We start from the raw sequence: 14,556 nt of genomic DNA, 5'->3' as shown, positions 1-14,556 counted from the left end.
TGCTCACCCGCTATACGGAAGAGATTCATCTTGGCGGTATTGGCCCGCTATCGCAACCAAAACAAAGAGCTCGTAGTCGTTTCAGATGATCAATCAAACTCGTTCCGATGCTAGTCTGTGGTGTGAGAGGCAAGTGAATGTGGTTGTCGTGTTTATGTGATTATTCGCGAACGGAAACAGCCAACTGTTCAACAATTTAGCAGCTCTGCCTCTCCTGCTGCAAGGGTCTCAGATGGGTTGCGGTCGCTCCCGCATCCTTGAAACCTTAGTGGCGGTCGCGCCTGCCGATCCTCACGTCATGGTCACTTAACGCGACAGCTTCGCGTTTTAATCGTGTGCTTCAATTGTCATATCGCAAGGCAAAAACAGCTGGACTGCAAGCTCTCCACGTTGACATCAGGCTCTGGACCTAGCGAGCGTCACAGGCCTGAGTGAGAAACCACAACACCATTCCTTCGAGCACAAGTACACAACTCCAACACTCGCCAAGATGGGTATCAAGAATCTGGCCCAAGTGCTCAAGGAACATTGCCCGGATGCCATCAAGGAAGGCGAGATCAAGAACCAGTTCGGCCGCAAAGTCGCCATCGATGCCTCCATGTCATTGTATTCCTTCCTTGTCGCCGTAAGAAGTGGTGGTGAACAACTCATGTCGGAGAATGGCGAGACCACATCACATATCATGGGCCTCTTCTACCGCACACTCCGCATCATCGACAATGGCATAAAGCCTCTTTATGTCTTCGATGGTCAACCACCCAAGCTCAAATCCGGCGAGCTGGCCAAGAGGTTTCAGCGCAAGTCCGAGGCACAAGAGGCGCAAGAAGAAGCGAAGGAGACAGGCACAGCGGATGACGTTGAGAAGTTCAGTAGAAGGACAGTCCGAGTGACTCGCGAACACAATGCCGAAGCTCAGCGTCTCCTCAAGCTCATGGGCGTACCATACATCATCGCTCCTACCGAAGCCGAAGCACAATGCGCCGTCCTCGCCAGAGCAGGCAAGGTCTTCGCTGCAGCATCAGAAGATATGGACACCCTCACCTTCAACTCACCAGTCCTACTACGCAAACTCACATTCTCTGAACAACGCAAGGAACCTATTCAAGAAATTCACCTAGATGCTGTGCTCGAAGGACTGGACATGGACCTCAATCAATTCATCGACCTATGCATCTTACTTGGCTGCGATTACGTCGACCCAGTAAAAGGCATCGGTCCAAAGGTAGCTCTGAACCTCATCCGCGAACACAAGACTTTGGAAGCGGTGGTCGAGTACAACGAGAAGAACAAGAAATACACCTTCCCCGAAGACTGGCCCTACAAAGACGCCCGTCTCCTCTTCCTCGAGCCCGACGTTCGCTCCGCCGACGAACCAGAATGCGACTTCAAATGGGAGGCTCCTGACGTGGACGGGCTGGTGAAGTTCCTGGTCGAGGAGAAAGGTTTCAACGAGGACCGTGTGCGCAACGCAGCGAGCAGACTGAACAAGAACCTGAAATCTGGCCAGCAGTCAAGGATCGAAGGTTTCTTCAAGATGCAGCCGAAGACGGAGGAGGAGAAGACGAGTCTAAAGAGGAAGAATGAGGAGAAATTCGCTGCTAATAAGAAGGCGAAGAAGGAGGCTGAGAAGGCTAAGAAGGAGGCGAAATCCAAGCCAAAGATGAATTCATGAGGGCCGTGTCATTTATGGGCATGGTTGGTTTGTTTACTGCATTTGTGAAGCGAGGCGTTGGCGGTGTACATCGGAAACACCTGCAGAGTTAATGATCCGAAGCCTGAGGCTTCGAAGTGACGTTTAAAAATTCCGTGACGGGAAAGAGCAAAGTACGAATCAGCTTCGCACTTGTTCAATACAAAGTCTTAACAGATCCCTCTCTCTCTCTCTCTACTTGTGGCCCTGTTTGACGCAACTTTCTTGCACTGCACACGCAACCCTTCGAAGTCACTTCTGCTTAGTGGTTCATCAGATCACAACATGGTATGTTCAGCTACAATATCGCTGACCTGTGGTTGGCGGCAAATCAAAGCACCGCGTGGTGCACACTGGATTTGCTGCCTGGGTTGGTCGAAACTGCAGTCCTCAGTCTCAGTCTGTCTCTGATGCACTTGCTCGTTATCGGACGTGGACAAGACGTGACAGAGCGCCATTCAAGGGTTCGCCACGAGTCCAGTGTGCTCGACATTCTCGGCGAGAAACGCGTCGATTCGCTCTGCCCGATTGTGGAGAAAGCCTGCTCAATACTGCCTTGATCATCGTAGCCGTAGGCTTGCGTTTGAGGAAACTCGTCCTCGCGCGCTCATGTCATTGCCAGATCCGAACCTCGATATCCTCATGAGAACCACTGGGGCAAAATCGTTCCATATTGCATCTCATCGTCTATACCACCTGGGGACACTCAACCGCAGGAACCCGCAATCGCCGATCCATGGTCTATTGGAGGAGGATACCGGCCACGCAGGCTCCATTCCCTGAGATGACATTCACTGCCGAGGATTCCGATAAACTATCTCTCAATTCCATGGGTAGTAAATGGTTCTCGGGAGATAGCAACGAATCCTGCGTCTATCTGGGGTTTTACGGCCCGCGAGATAATATGACCAGCTTCGCAAGCTCTAGCCGCTCATTGCGAGCATCGCGTGGGCATACACCCGCAGAGCTGCCTAGGGCTGTAGGTGATAGCATGGTGGTTGTGGCATTGGCGGCCGGTCCATCGGATCATGTAATCATAGTATAGCAGCCACAATCAACATGGCCACAGCAGCAGTGCCATACCAAGCTGGTTGTCCTCCGACCAAGCTCCAAGCGATGCCAGTCTTCGATTCCGAGGTGAGGTTATACAGGGTCAAGGCCAGCGCTCCACCACATATCTGCGAAGCATTGCCATCACAGGCATATCTGCAGCTTGCTGTTTCGTTAAGCTTTTCAGAGAGCACAGAGAGGTAGGCTCCGCAGTAGCATTCGCGACCCTAGTGGTACAGTCAGCTTATGCGTTTTTGTGATCGATATCCTTCGAGTGTGTGGATGTACGCACATATTCCAGGCCGGCATACTGCATGGTTGCCCCGTTGAAGCCTTGTGAACAGTATGCGAGACAAGAGCTGATTGTCATTGTGTTATTCGCAGACTGTTGAACCAGTCAGCACAGTGTCCACCACCTAATACTGGCTCTTGCATTTATGTACCTCCATCCCGCCAGTCAACGCCCTAGCCCCATCTGAATTGGCTACATTGACCGTCTCGTTCCAGCATCCAACATATTTGTATCCCGATGCACTTGGCAGTGCTGTGGCGCTGGGTGCAGCAGTTGTGGGATTGACGATCGAAGGTTGTTGAGCTAATGCGAGGTTCGTAAGGAGTGGTATAAAGAGAAGAGCTATCGATGATAGGGAAGGACTGGACATCGCTGTTGCGAACATAGTGGTGCAAGTGCTATGGAACACAACCAAGAATTCACAATAATCGAGTCAATCAGGATGGAAACATTATTGTCCAAGAGAGAGCTCCAAAACTCATCAACGCGCATATAAAGAGCACACTCTATCGGGTCTGATATGCACGTTGCGGGACATGATCCCTGGACCCTGTTCCTGACTATATTTGGCACACATAAGGCTGCACTGTCCGATACTTGCCATCTTCATTCTGTTCAAAGATACCTCTCCACCCCTCGTCCTTGTCCTCTTCCTCATCCTCATCGTTCGGAATAAGGCAGACATCTGGTGAATGCCCGTCGGCCGAGGATATGCTTCATCAGACGGCAGTTTGGCCCCCGTGAGCTAGGCTTCTCTGCAGTGTCATGTACACGACGCAGCCAATGGTAGGCTGAGTGGCCTTCAGGCTGCATACTACCATCGATACGCGACACAGAACCCTATAACGCCTTTCGTCACGTACTCGCAAGCACTTGCCATAGCGGCAAGTCCTTTGTAGCCTATGGAATGATGCCTCGTGCGAGGCCGGAGTGCACTTGCTGTATACGGACCAGCATAAGATGGTGATGGTGGTTTACATGTCTCCAAAGTCGCATCGCTGTGAACCTCTGACGTAGAACCCAAGCACTTACGAACCAGTGAGAGCACCATAGGACCAACAGGTCCTCCATTTCTTCGTCAAGACAAGACAACCGCCACCATGTCTATCAACGTAGCATCCATTATCGGCGCTGGCCTCTGCGGTCTGGCTTTGGCTCTGTTCCTTAAAAAGCACAACATCGATTCGACCATCTACGAACTCCGAACATCAGGTCAGATTTCCGCAGGTGCAATCATGCTCTCGCCCAATGCTCTACGCTCTCTAGATGCCATTGGAGTCTACGATCGTATCAAGTCCAAAGGCTACCACTTTCGGGACTTGACCTTTCGTAACGACGAGCACAAGGTCTCGGATGCTTACGAGATGGGCAATGCCGACAAGTACGGATACGATGCACTCCGCATCTATCGTCAGGTTCTACTTGATGAGCTCAAGGCCATGGTCAGGGAGGCCGAAATCGAGGTTCATTACGACAAACGCTTCTCTCACGTGGTCTCCGAGGACGAGAAAAGCATCACTTTTGCTTTCAAGGACGGCGAGACCAAGTCGACTCAAATGCTCGTTGGAGCAGATGGTATCCATAGTGCTGTCCGCGAACATATCCAGCCGAACGTCAAAGCTAGGTTTGACGGCGTCATGGCTTTGACCTGTGCTATCGCCACGAAGGACATCAAATTCCCGTTCGAGCCATATTCGACTCCAGTCTCGATCCACGGCCCAGCAGGCGCCTTTGTGCTTGCCGCACAGAACCCAGAGGGCGCACAAATGCTCGGTGGGATCCAGTACCGCACTCATGACAGAACTCGCGCTGAGTGGGACGCACTTTGGCACGATAAACCACAGCTGCTGTCTATAATGAGGCAGGGAAACGCCAACTGGAATGCAATGGTTCAGTCTGCGCTTGACGCCATTCCATTGGACACCATCTCGATCTGGGCTTTTCATAGTGTGCCGCATTTAGAGTCCTGGAAGTCAAAGGCAGGAAAAGTTGTGATACTGGGAGATGCTGCTCACGCGACTCCCCCTGCTGCGTGAGCCTCATCCTCTAAGAAGCCGACATATGATTCGCGTTGCTGACCGTTGTGTAGTGGCCAAGGCATTAACCAAGGGTTCGAGGATGTGCACTCACTGTCACTGCTCATCGCCGCCAGAAAGAGTCACGATCAGTGGGTAACGTACCTGGACCGGTGGCAATCGTTCAGGAGTGAGCGAGTGGAACGTGTCTCGGACCTTACCAATCAGATGACCAAGCGAAGAGTACCCGGCTGGACTGGTGAGGGTGCCGGGAGTATTGACAGCGCCTGGTTGTTCGAGATCGATATTGAGAGAGAAATGAGCAAGATTACGGTTGAAGCGAAATAAAGCTGGGATTGTAGAAGGTTTCACCGGTTGATTTTTGGACAGGTATCTTCACTCCCCAGCGCATAGAAGTCACATCGGCGCCCATGCTTGAAGGCCAAAAGGATGCTATGCTTCGGAGACTTTGTACTTGTCTTACTCTGTAGACTGCAAACCCACGCCAGCCATCTTTCTGCCCTCCACAAAGTCGACAGGTGCAGTGTAGTGCTTCTTGCCATAAGTGATATACACAATAACGGCGATAATGATGACCGCGAGCCATACCACAGGCGCCCAATTCGCAGAGCTAGCATCGACGGGCAGATATGATGGAAAGCAACAGAAGATGAGCAAGAAGAATGAGTAGAACAGCGCAAAACCATTGATCCAGAGCGCATATCGTCCAAGACTCCATCGTGCATGAGGCAAGGGCTGACCAGTGATGCGTCTATGGAAAACGCAGCCGATAGAAATCATGTAAGTGCTCATCAAGCCCAGTACGGAGAGCGAGACGATAATATTGAAGGCCACGGTACTGCCGAGTTGAATCAGAGCCAGGACAACACAAGCCGCGCTCGTGGCGTAGACTGAGTTGAAAGGGATGCTCGACTTGCGGTCCATCTTGCCGATCCAGCCGCTGAATGGTAGACCTTTGTCACGGGCGAACGCCCACATCTCACGAGCACAGGTGGCTAACGCTGTGATATTGCCTGCGTAGACAAGCAAGAAGACGATAACATTGAGGACCAGTGAGAGGGCTGGACTGCCGGTGTTGTTGAAGAGGAGTAAGTATGGGACGTCCGAGTTGACCTACTTTTCATCAGTATTACTCAAGGGGGGGCTAATAGTTATCTCGTGACTTACGACGTCTTCTAGCGGACCAATGCAGAATAGCATTACAATGAGCATAACAATGCCGATAACAGTGTTGTAAATGAACGACCTGCGAGTCATCAGTACACGTCACCAAGTCGACCACTGCACGACACCAGGCTAAGCTCACCAGAACATACACCTTGGCACAACAAGAGAGGCATCTTCGACTTCCTCCGAGATATGCACTACAGAATCTGACCCGAGATTGCAGTAGATGATCGTGACTTGAGAGACCAAATAAGCAGGACCCGGACTCCAGCCGCCATTGGCTTCGAAGTGGAGAAAGACATCGTAAGGAGAGTTCTTCGGGCAAAGCACTAGCAGTGCAATCATGACCACGAAGAAGCCTGCAATATGTCCTATCAAACTAGCAATCTCGAGAGACGGCAAAATGCTTGCTCCATAAGTGTTGAAGATAATCGTGATTCCAATGACGGCGAACATGATCAAAGTGATCTTCCAGGGCTCCATAACAACGTCCGGCTGCAGGACATTGACCATGGCTTGTATTTGGGTGCCGCAAACATAGACACTACTAGCGACGGACGCAAGCCATCCAAGGGTCGACATCCAGCCTGAAGCATAAGACAGTACACGCTGATACTGTGGTGGAGCAAATTCAGAAACCCAGTGGTATTGGCCACCACTCGTAGGCGCCATAGACTCCATTTCGGCGAGCGAAGCCACGACGAAACCATAGCAGATGACGGTAGTGATGAAGCACCAGAAGAGTCCGGCGAAGCCTCCATTGGCCAGGCCGACAGACAACGATACCAGGACGAACTCCCATGTGGCCATATAGATTGAGACGAATCCGAGGGTCGACCAGAAGGAGAAGTTACGCCTGCGCGACGGTTAGGTGACCATCGAAACCCATCATAGCTGCTTGAATACTAACTTGAATTCTTGCTTCTTGCCCAGTCGCTTCATATCGCGAAGGTCGGCGTCCGTATCGCCCCACCCCTCCTGCTGGGCCAGATACCCAGCATCGAGCTCAACAACATCCTTAAGATCGGAAGAGACGTTGTCATAAGCACCACCCTTGGGCTCGATGTTGTGCGATGTAGGCTCGACAGAGCGCCGACGAATAGAACTGCTTTCAGCCATTGATGCGGCTCAAGAACGCGCGACAGCCACGCGAGAGGTTACACGGCAGTGGGAGAAGCAATTGCGGGAACACAGAAGTGCATATATCAAGGAAACACATGGTGAGCTTTCCTACTAGTACACACTGACCCAGTCGGTACTTGACGGGCAGCGATAAGCTACTGCAACGACATGCGAGACGAGACGGCGCCATGTTGATTGATCGAGGATATTGAGGGAACTTGCAGGGCTAGCGTCAAGGGTAAGAAAGTTTATCTTAGCTAGCACGTTGTTGGCGTGAGCCCCGAACACTCGGTACTAGCTCAGATGAGAACTCGAATCACGATTGGCTGTGTGTAAAAGCAAAAGGTCATCCCCTCTAGGAGAGTGTGCGTGCCTACCTATTTATCATTTTTGTAAATCCTGTCCACAATGATGTTCTAGTTGGCTGTGAAGTATTCGACGGACATCGTGATAGCTTTTTCATAGACGAACTGTCAAGACGTGCCTACAAAATGTCTGGTCATATGCTAGAAGCCTCCAGCTTATACGTGCAGGCAGATAGTCCTCATCCGTAGATATACCATTGGAGAGTAGTCAACATCTCTATATAGTGACCAGAGTCATCGTAGCCAAGAATACGAAGGACACTCGAAATTCATCCTGCTACACCCTGCATTACATAGTACCAAGTCTTCCAGAGAGCAATGAAGTCTTGCTATCCCGAGTAGTCTCAGTCGACTGATCGCCCTCGAGGGTAACACCACGACTTCGGCCTTGAATTGTATCGACAACGCTGCCGGCCGATAATTGAGGGGATTCCACATCCGGATTCTCGATGGCCGCCCTCATCTCGTCGAGCACCAATCTCAGCGCTTTCGTGAGACTATCCATATGCTCAAAACCTTCCCGGTCCGCAAACATGATGCTGGTGATTCCCTCAGCCCACCCAGCCATGACAAAAGCATCAGCATCGATCTGCCTGAGCGCCCAAGCTACATTCCTGCCTTCACGAGTGCGGGATAACAGCTTGACATCTTCGACCATCCTGTAGCCCTCTGCGCGGATCTTGTCGTGATCCCTGATCTTCGTCCAAAGCTTCGAGTCCTTCGAATGCTGGTGCATCCACGCGTGCATTGCTTCGGGTAAACCATTAACGATGACCCTCGGATGAGGTCGGTCCAGCCGTCTGATCAATGCGACGGGGAACAGGATCCGTTTCAGTGCCTCATCTGTGCATTCGGGAGTGGTCCGCGAAATGTCAAACGTCACATCCTCAATGGTATCGCTCCTTCTTATGGCATTCGCCAAGCAAAAGAGCATAAAATTCGCATTGGCCCAGACCCTGGCTGCTGGCGAAGCTCCACTGCCGTACGTCTTGAGTTGGAGATCTACGCTCAGGTGCCGGAGCTTGTGCAGGAAGCCGAATGAAGGCCCCTTTCCCATGAGTGAGTCGTGAAAGTGGCCCAGAGCGGTCCGACAACCCCGACTCCTGGTCTCGTAGGAACAAACAACCAAGCCTTTTACGGCTTCCGAAAAGCATTCGGTCAATTGCTTATGACCAGAGCTGGTGTCGGCAAAGTAGTAGCGCGTTATCATGTGTACTTGGAAAGTCTTCTGCTGGTACCAGTAATGGCGGGCTTCCCGGGAGACCTGCTTACTGACACGAAAGATTGCAGTATTGCGGATAACGGGCAGCTCCCTCGGGCGATGCACCACTTTACCACCTCTTACATAGCTTTGTGATGCGACCTCGGGGTGCAAGATCTGTTCGTAGATCATGAGGCGGATGTCTGAGGGTAGCGCAGGCAAAGGGAAAGTCTGTTCATGGTCGAGCTTGCCTAAGACTTGGCGCAAGGCTTTCTTGCCGTTCCGCATGGGCAGGAGCTTGCCAATGCGGGCATGAATGAAACCTTGAAGCTCATGTATCGTAGCACGAGTGTATAATGGGTTATAATTCGGTTGCGAAGTCGCCATTATAACGAAGCGCGGTTGCGTAGTGGGAGGCGCTGGTGTAATCTAGACTGTCATCATGTGTGATTTGGTATTGGTGGCGCGTCTCGGTGGAGAAGAGATCTCGAGATCCGTCGCAATCCCGGATAGGGTGGCAAAAGTGAGTGTTCGCGCCGGCGGGTCCCTCGAGTTAATGATCGGTGTAGATTTGCTGTTATAGACAGGCTTCAACGTGCTGCGACAGTTACTGTGGCGCTGTAACAGTCCCTGTGGCGCGGTAGCTCACTGCAATTGCTCAGGAGTGAACTCCCACTGAGCCTGTATTTACTGCACGGATCGACGAGCGCCCAATATGAGGCGGGTTCGTTGGCCAAAGTGACAGGCCGTCACCAGCAAATTCTGATGTGAGCGCAATACTCCTGATCGAGTGTCTTCCAGACTTGACCGTGGACAAGCCGGCTTGAAGGGCCGTTGGTCCTCTGGCTCTGTCCAAATGGTTTCCAAGAGGAGATGACGAACAAGAGTGATTTCGCGGTTTTGCGTGTCGTGTAAAGTCTAGAGTGTAACTTAGGAAAGATTTTGAAGTGTGCCTTCCGCTCACTGACCTTTGTCGAGCCGTCAAGGCTCGCGAATGATTCGTGGCTTTAAGTCTAGGCGGCAACAAGCTTTCGACGCAGTGCGAAGCCCTTTTGCAGACGCATGTGCATTTCTGGGGTAGTATGGAGATGCTGAGAAGCTTGAAAACTTCGAGGTACACGTGGTCGTGCGACACTGCTACTCGAACGTCGACTCATGACATGGCGTGCGGTCGAGCCAAAATGATATGTGCAGATCTTGTTCGCCTAGATGTGAGAGAATGAATCGCGGTGGAAGTTTGACAATGTCGACATTCATCCGGAGATCATAGTACGGTCCGCATCGTTCGTGTTCACATCCGACCTTTCCAAACTCCACACCGAGCCCGGCGGGCATGCCATGACCTCGAGAAAGACTTCTTGCAGAACACAAACCACACTCAGACGTTGTAGCACTCAGATCACCCCCATCTCAAATCTTAACCCCCTTACTCCTCATCAAATTCACCACAGCCCCCGCCTGAAATCCCGCCCACTGAATCGTACTCCCCACCACCCCCCCAACAGTCCTAACCTCCTCCAACCTCCGATCCAAAAACAACCCAGTATCCCTGAACTCCGTACTCTGATCCGTCGTCTGATAAACCTCCGTCGCCGCATACACAGCCGCAAGCGAAGCCCGCTTGGTATACCACGACCCATCCACACTCACATCCCCAGCCAGGAACCAGATCTCATCTGACAGGGCAGAAAGTTCGCGGAGCGAGGCGGGGATGTTCTCGGCGAGGGACATGAGCGCGAGGGCTTGTTGCCATTGAGGTAGGACTCCCGTCTCGACATTGGCGCGGAGGCGTTCGAGGACGAGACTTCGGACTCGTTTGCCCACGCCTGTTTTGTCGTCGGGGAACTGGACTCGGTCTTTCAGGCCTAGGCGTTGCGTGACGAGGTGGTACTTCACGATCTCGAAGGGTCCTTTGGGGAAGAGGTTGGTGGAGATATCCAGGTATCCGGCGTCTCTCGCTCCCAGAGTCAGAGCCTCTTGCGTGAAGCCGTGGGTAGGTACTTGGGCTAGAGCTGAAGATAGGATGGCATTCTCGGGATCCCGGTAGGCTGGGGGAGCGTCGTGCTCGTAGGAGTGGTATAGTGCTCGGGAGGATTGCTGGAGGAGTAGTGGTCGGAGGGCCGCAGGGGCGCGCAAGATGGAGCGCAGGGCCAGTGGAGTAGACATCTTGTTATGACCCTTGAGATTGGATGTGATGGCACAGACGAGTGGGCTGGTATGGCATCGCTACCGAGTCCATGAACACCGGACATAAGAAGCATTACGTAAGCAGGCTGCGAAGTGTGGCGTTCTACAATCGACAAGACGATGTATCTCACACCACCCTTCACAATACCTGCATGAGATCAAGGCAAGAATGTATAACAGTGACTACGATACTGGGTGAGAGTCAAGTGCAAGTAAATGGTACCATGACGACCTATGCAGCACCGAGAGGTAGTAGAAAAGCATAACAGGTAGTACTCGTCTCCCATAAAATATGTGCGTACTCCTTGCAAGCAAATGCTTTAGAGCCATCAGCCATGCACGCAGCAGAGGCTGTTGCATCGTCCACCCACAAGACAGTTGTCCCTCGTCCATGCATACTTCTCATGCCCGACCATCCCATCTCAAGGACTCAAGCCTTAAGCCCAGCTCGCAATTGCTTCAGTCGTTGAATCATCCCCTCACCTCGCATTACTTAGATCGCATACTTCCTCGTCCATTCTCTTGCCGTGGCCTCGTACCTAGAGCGGTCGGTCTTGTAGACGTGTGCGATTTCCGGCACCAGCGGATCGTCCGGGTTCGGATCTGTGAGCATCGAGCAGATGGAGAGAAGGACTGCAAGGACAAGTTAGTGCCGGCCCACAGAGCAGTGACTCATTTGTGTAGGATTGGGAGGATGTGCCCACCTTTCGAGATCGTAAGAGCCGGGCTCCACTGATCCCTCAGAATATCTAAGCAAATACTGCCGTTGCTGTTGATGTTGGGGTGGTAGATGCGGGTGGTGAAATTGACCTTTGGGGGCTTGAAGGGGTAGTCTGTGGGGAAGTGGATTGCGAGGAAGAAGACGCCGCCGGAGTAGGGTGAGTCGCCGGGGCCCATGATGGTCGCTTGCCAGTGGAACTGCGCATGTCGTGTCAGTTCACGTCTCTCATCATTCCTGTGTACGGCTGCTGCTTGGTAGCGGACTCGTGTAAGGGAGGATGGGTTCCAGAAAGGGCAAGGACTCACGAGATCATCGCCGATGGGGCCTGCACTACAGGATGACGGTGGGTCGCTCGGAGGCTGTCAGTATCCGCAACCCCTTCTCCTGACCATACTCATATCTGACATACCGCCCAAGATCCGTAAGCTCCTCTGTAGCACTGGTCAGCAAAGCCTGCCCGCCTGAAGCGCCCACGGTGAGTGAGATGTGGGGCACAACTCACTGTTGATCCTCTTCAACGCCATCGTGTCGGTTGTGTGGGTGTGTCGTATGTGTTATGCCTTTTGATATTGTAGTTGAACGTGCGAAGTAGTTGAGAAAAGGGTGGTGGGGTGTTGTCCTGGCTGTTTGACGTGTCTATCTTTGTGCAGAAGGCAAGGGTCGGCAGTGACGTTCAGCGCTCGCTGCGGGCCGCCACTTTGGGTCAGAGAAGCGTGCTTGGCGCTGGCTTTGATGTGAGTCTTTCACTGTCTCACGACTCACTGTCTGGAACGGAGACAGGAAGATTTTTTGTCGCTTACGTGTACGAAGAAGAGGAAGACGTGGATCGAAGGACGCAGGAATAGTGATCGTATGCCCTCCCAACTGAAAGAACAGGTCACGTTGCACAGCATGACTCAGCCGAATACGCGCTGCACCTTTTCGCAGGGCGGCAATGGCGGCGCGTGACACAGCCTCAAAGCATTCACTTGTGCCAGTCTCTGCTTTTGCCACTTGTGCATGGAGGAATGCCAAGCGGTTACGAATCTGTACACTGTTCTACATGGTTCACTTGATGGCTTTTGAAGAGATCCTGGGAGAACCCACACCACCACTGTACATATGTCTGTGGACTGCTTACACAAATGCTTGAATGCCAGTAATTGCACGACCAAGAATCAAAGCTGCCAAAAAGTCAGTATAACACATCTTCGTATAATGATTTGTTAGATCCGGCGACTTACCATGAATATCACTCTGCCCCTCATAAGTCTGCGTGACGAACAAATTCGACACATGCCGACCAATATGATACTCGTCACTCACCGCATTACCACCGAAGACTTCCTGCAGCGTCCTCGAGTTGATGAGAGCACGATCGCAATTCTGCCTCTTGATCATCGAGATCATCTCCGGAGCAGCCTTACCCTCATCCTTCAGCCTGCCAACCTGATACGCGGCTTGAATACCAAACGCCGCATCCGTGACAGCATCCGAGAGCTTCTTCTGCACGAGCTGATACTTCGCAATCGGGTTCCCCTTGAACTGCTTCCTCTTTAACGCGTACTCCCTCGCCCTCGCAATACAATCTTCCAACGCACCGATAGTCCCCCAAGCAATACCATACCTCGCACTATTCAGACACGAAAACGGACCCCTCAAGCCCTCAACATGAGGAAACATCATCTCCTTCGCCACCGGCACTTCATCCATCTGGATCATGCCCGTGACCGACGCCCTCAACCCATTCTTATTATCCAGCTTCGGCGTCTCCAGTGTCCCAGGCGGACACTTCTCCCTCTCCACCAAAAACCCCCTTATCTTCCCCGTCTCCTGCAACTTCGCCCACACAAGAAACAGATCCGCAATCGGCGAATTGGTAATCCACGTCTTGGCCCCACTGAGACTGTAATACCCATCTTTAGTCGGATGCGGCTTCGCCACGCTCTCCATACTACCCGGATCCGAGCCATGGTTCGGTTCCGTCAGGCCGAAACAGCCTAGGATTTTGCCCTTGGCTAGGCCGGGGAGGAACTTCTCTTTCTGTTCTTCCGTGCCGAACTCGTCGATCCCGCCCATTACTAGGGAGGATTGGACGGACATGCCGCTGCGGTAGCCGCTGTCTACTCTTTCTACTGCTCGCGTGATCAGGCCGGATGCTACGGAGGAGACGCCAGCGCAGTCGTAGCCCTTGATTGTAGCGCCTAGGAGGCCGAGCTCGCCCATTTCGGCGAGGATGGTGCGGTCGTAGTCCTCTTTTCTGTAGGCCTCTGCGAGAGCGTTAGTACGAGGTTGCAAGGAGATCGCTTGGTGGTTAGGCATCGCACACCGAGTACCCGTGGTAGTAATCGTTCTTGACAGTATGATTCGGCCGTTTCTGCTATCGCTAGCTCGTCTTCTGTATAGTTTGCCGCGGCATTGAGAGGATCTTTCCAGTCGAAAACGGCGGGTGCGTGTGCATAGCGGCGGCCAATGGAAGATGTGGCTCGAGGTGTCTGTTGTACGAGTTGCCTTGCGGCGCGAGATGATAGTGACGTGAACATATTGTTTGATAACGAGTGGAGAGGCTCGGGCAAGTTCTAAGGAAGAGAACGATCTGATCTGCGTTCTGGAGAAGATCTCGTCCGAGTTCTGTTATATGTCAGATCTATGCCGCTTTCGCTGACGTTATGCCGAAGATGCCTCGGCGGTCAATCGTGGGCCATCGAAACGATGCAGTACGCCGTGACATAAGTACAAAGTCTAC

The 14,556-nt window shown here is 52.4% G+C and overlaps 7 protein-coding genes across 7 annotated transcripts; 2 read left to right on the top strand and 5 right to left on the bottom strand.

The window, feature by feature from the left end:
• Positions 1–490: 490 nt before the first annotated feature.
• FEN1 (Elongation of fatty acids protein 2) lies at positions 491–1,672 on the top strand (the record flags this gene model as incomplete). Its single annotated transcript, XM_064836245.1, has 1 exon — positions 491–1,672. One exon carries the CDS (start codon positions 491–493, stop codon positions 1,670–1,672), a length of 1,182 nt encoding a protein of 393 aa, XP_064696454.1.
• A 2,460-nt stretch (positions 1,673–4,132) lies between these two features.
• Positions 4,133–5,395, top strand: LTS14_003541 (uncharacterized protein; the record flags this gene model as incomplete). The annotated part of the gene is made up of 2 exons (XM_064836244.1): positions 4,133–5,064; positions 5,122–5,395. 2 exons carry the CDS (start codon positions 4,133–4,135, stop codon positions 5,393–5,395), a joined length of 1,206 nt encoding a protein of 401 aa, XP_064696453.1.
• A 132-nt stretch (positions 5,396–5,527) lies between these two features.
• Positions 5,528–7,354, bottom strand: LTS14_003540 (uncharacterized protein; the record flags this gene model as incomplete). Its single annotated transcript, XM_064836243.1, has 4 exons — positions 5,528–6,181; positions 6,236–6,314; positions 6,375–7,091; positions 7,146–7,354. 4 exons carry the CDS (start codon positions 7,352–7,354, stop codon positions 5,528–5,530), a joined length of 1,659 nt encoding a protein of 552 aa, XP_064696452.1.
• Positions 7,355–8,011: 657 nt separating this feature from the next.
• LTS14_003539 (uncharacterized protein) lies at positions 8,012–9,310 on the bottom strand (the record flags this gene model as incomplete). The annotated part of the gene is made up of 1 exon (XM_064836242.1): positions 8,012–9,310. The coding sequence occupies one exon, from the start codon at positions 9,308–9,310 to the stop codon at positions 8,012–8,014; it is 1,299 nt and encodes a 432-aa protein (XP_064696451.1).
• A 1,023-nt stretch (positions 9,311–10,333) lies between these two features.
• Positions 10,334–11,089, bottom strand: COQ9 (Ubiquinone biosynthesis protein coq9, mitochondrial; the record flags this gene model as incomplete). Its single annotated transcript, XM_064836241.1, has 1 exon — positions 10,334–11,089. One exon carries the CDS (start codon positions 11,087–11,089, stop codon positions 10,334–10,336), a length of 756 nt encoding a protein of 251 aa, XP_064696450.1.
• A 514-nt stretch (positions 11,090–11,603) lies between these two features.
• On the bottom strand, positions 11,604–12,355 carry UBC4 (Ubiquitin-conjugating enzyme E2 4; the record flags this gene model as incomplete). The annotated part of the gene is made up of 5 exons (XM_064836240.1): positions 11,604–11,743; positions 11,815–12,028; positions 12,137–12,182; positions 12,241–12,262; positions 12,334–12,355. The coding sequence occupies 5 exons, from the start codon at positions 12,353–12,355 to the stop codon at positions 11,604–11,606; spliced, it is 444 nt and encodes a 147-aa protein (XP_064696449.1).
• A 592-nt stretch (positions 12,356–12,947) lies between these two features.
• On the bottom strand, positions 12,948–14,353 carry LTS14_003536 (uncharacterized protein; the record flags this gene model as incomplete). The annotated part of the gene is made up of 3 exons (XM_064836239.1): positions 12,948–12,994; positions 13,055–14,080; positions 14,140–14,353. 3 exons carry the CDS (start codon positions 14,351–14,353, stop codon positions 12,948–12,950), a joined length of 1,287 nt encoding a protein of 428 aa, XP_064696448.1.
• Positions 14,354–14,556: the final 203 nt, after the last annotated feature.

The sequence above is a fragment of the Recurvomyces mirabilis genome, assembly GCF_035927965.1.
Source record: "Recurvomyces mirabilis strain CCFEE 5264 chromosome Unknown scaffold_7, whole genome shotgun sequence".
NCBI classification, from domain to species: Eukaryota; Fungi; Ascomycota; class Dothideomycetes; order Mycosphaerellales; family Teratosphaeriaceae; genus Recurvomyces; species Recurvomyces mirabilis.
This window is presented reverse-complemented; position numbering and strand designations above follow the sequence as displayed.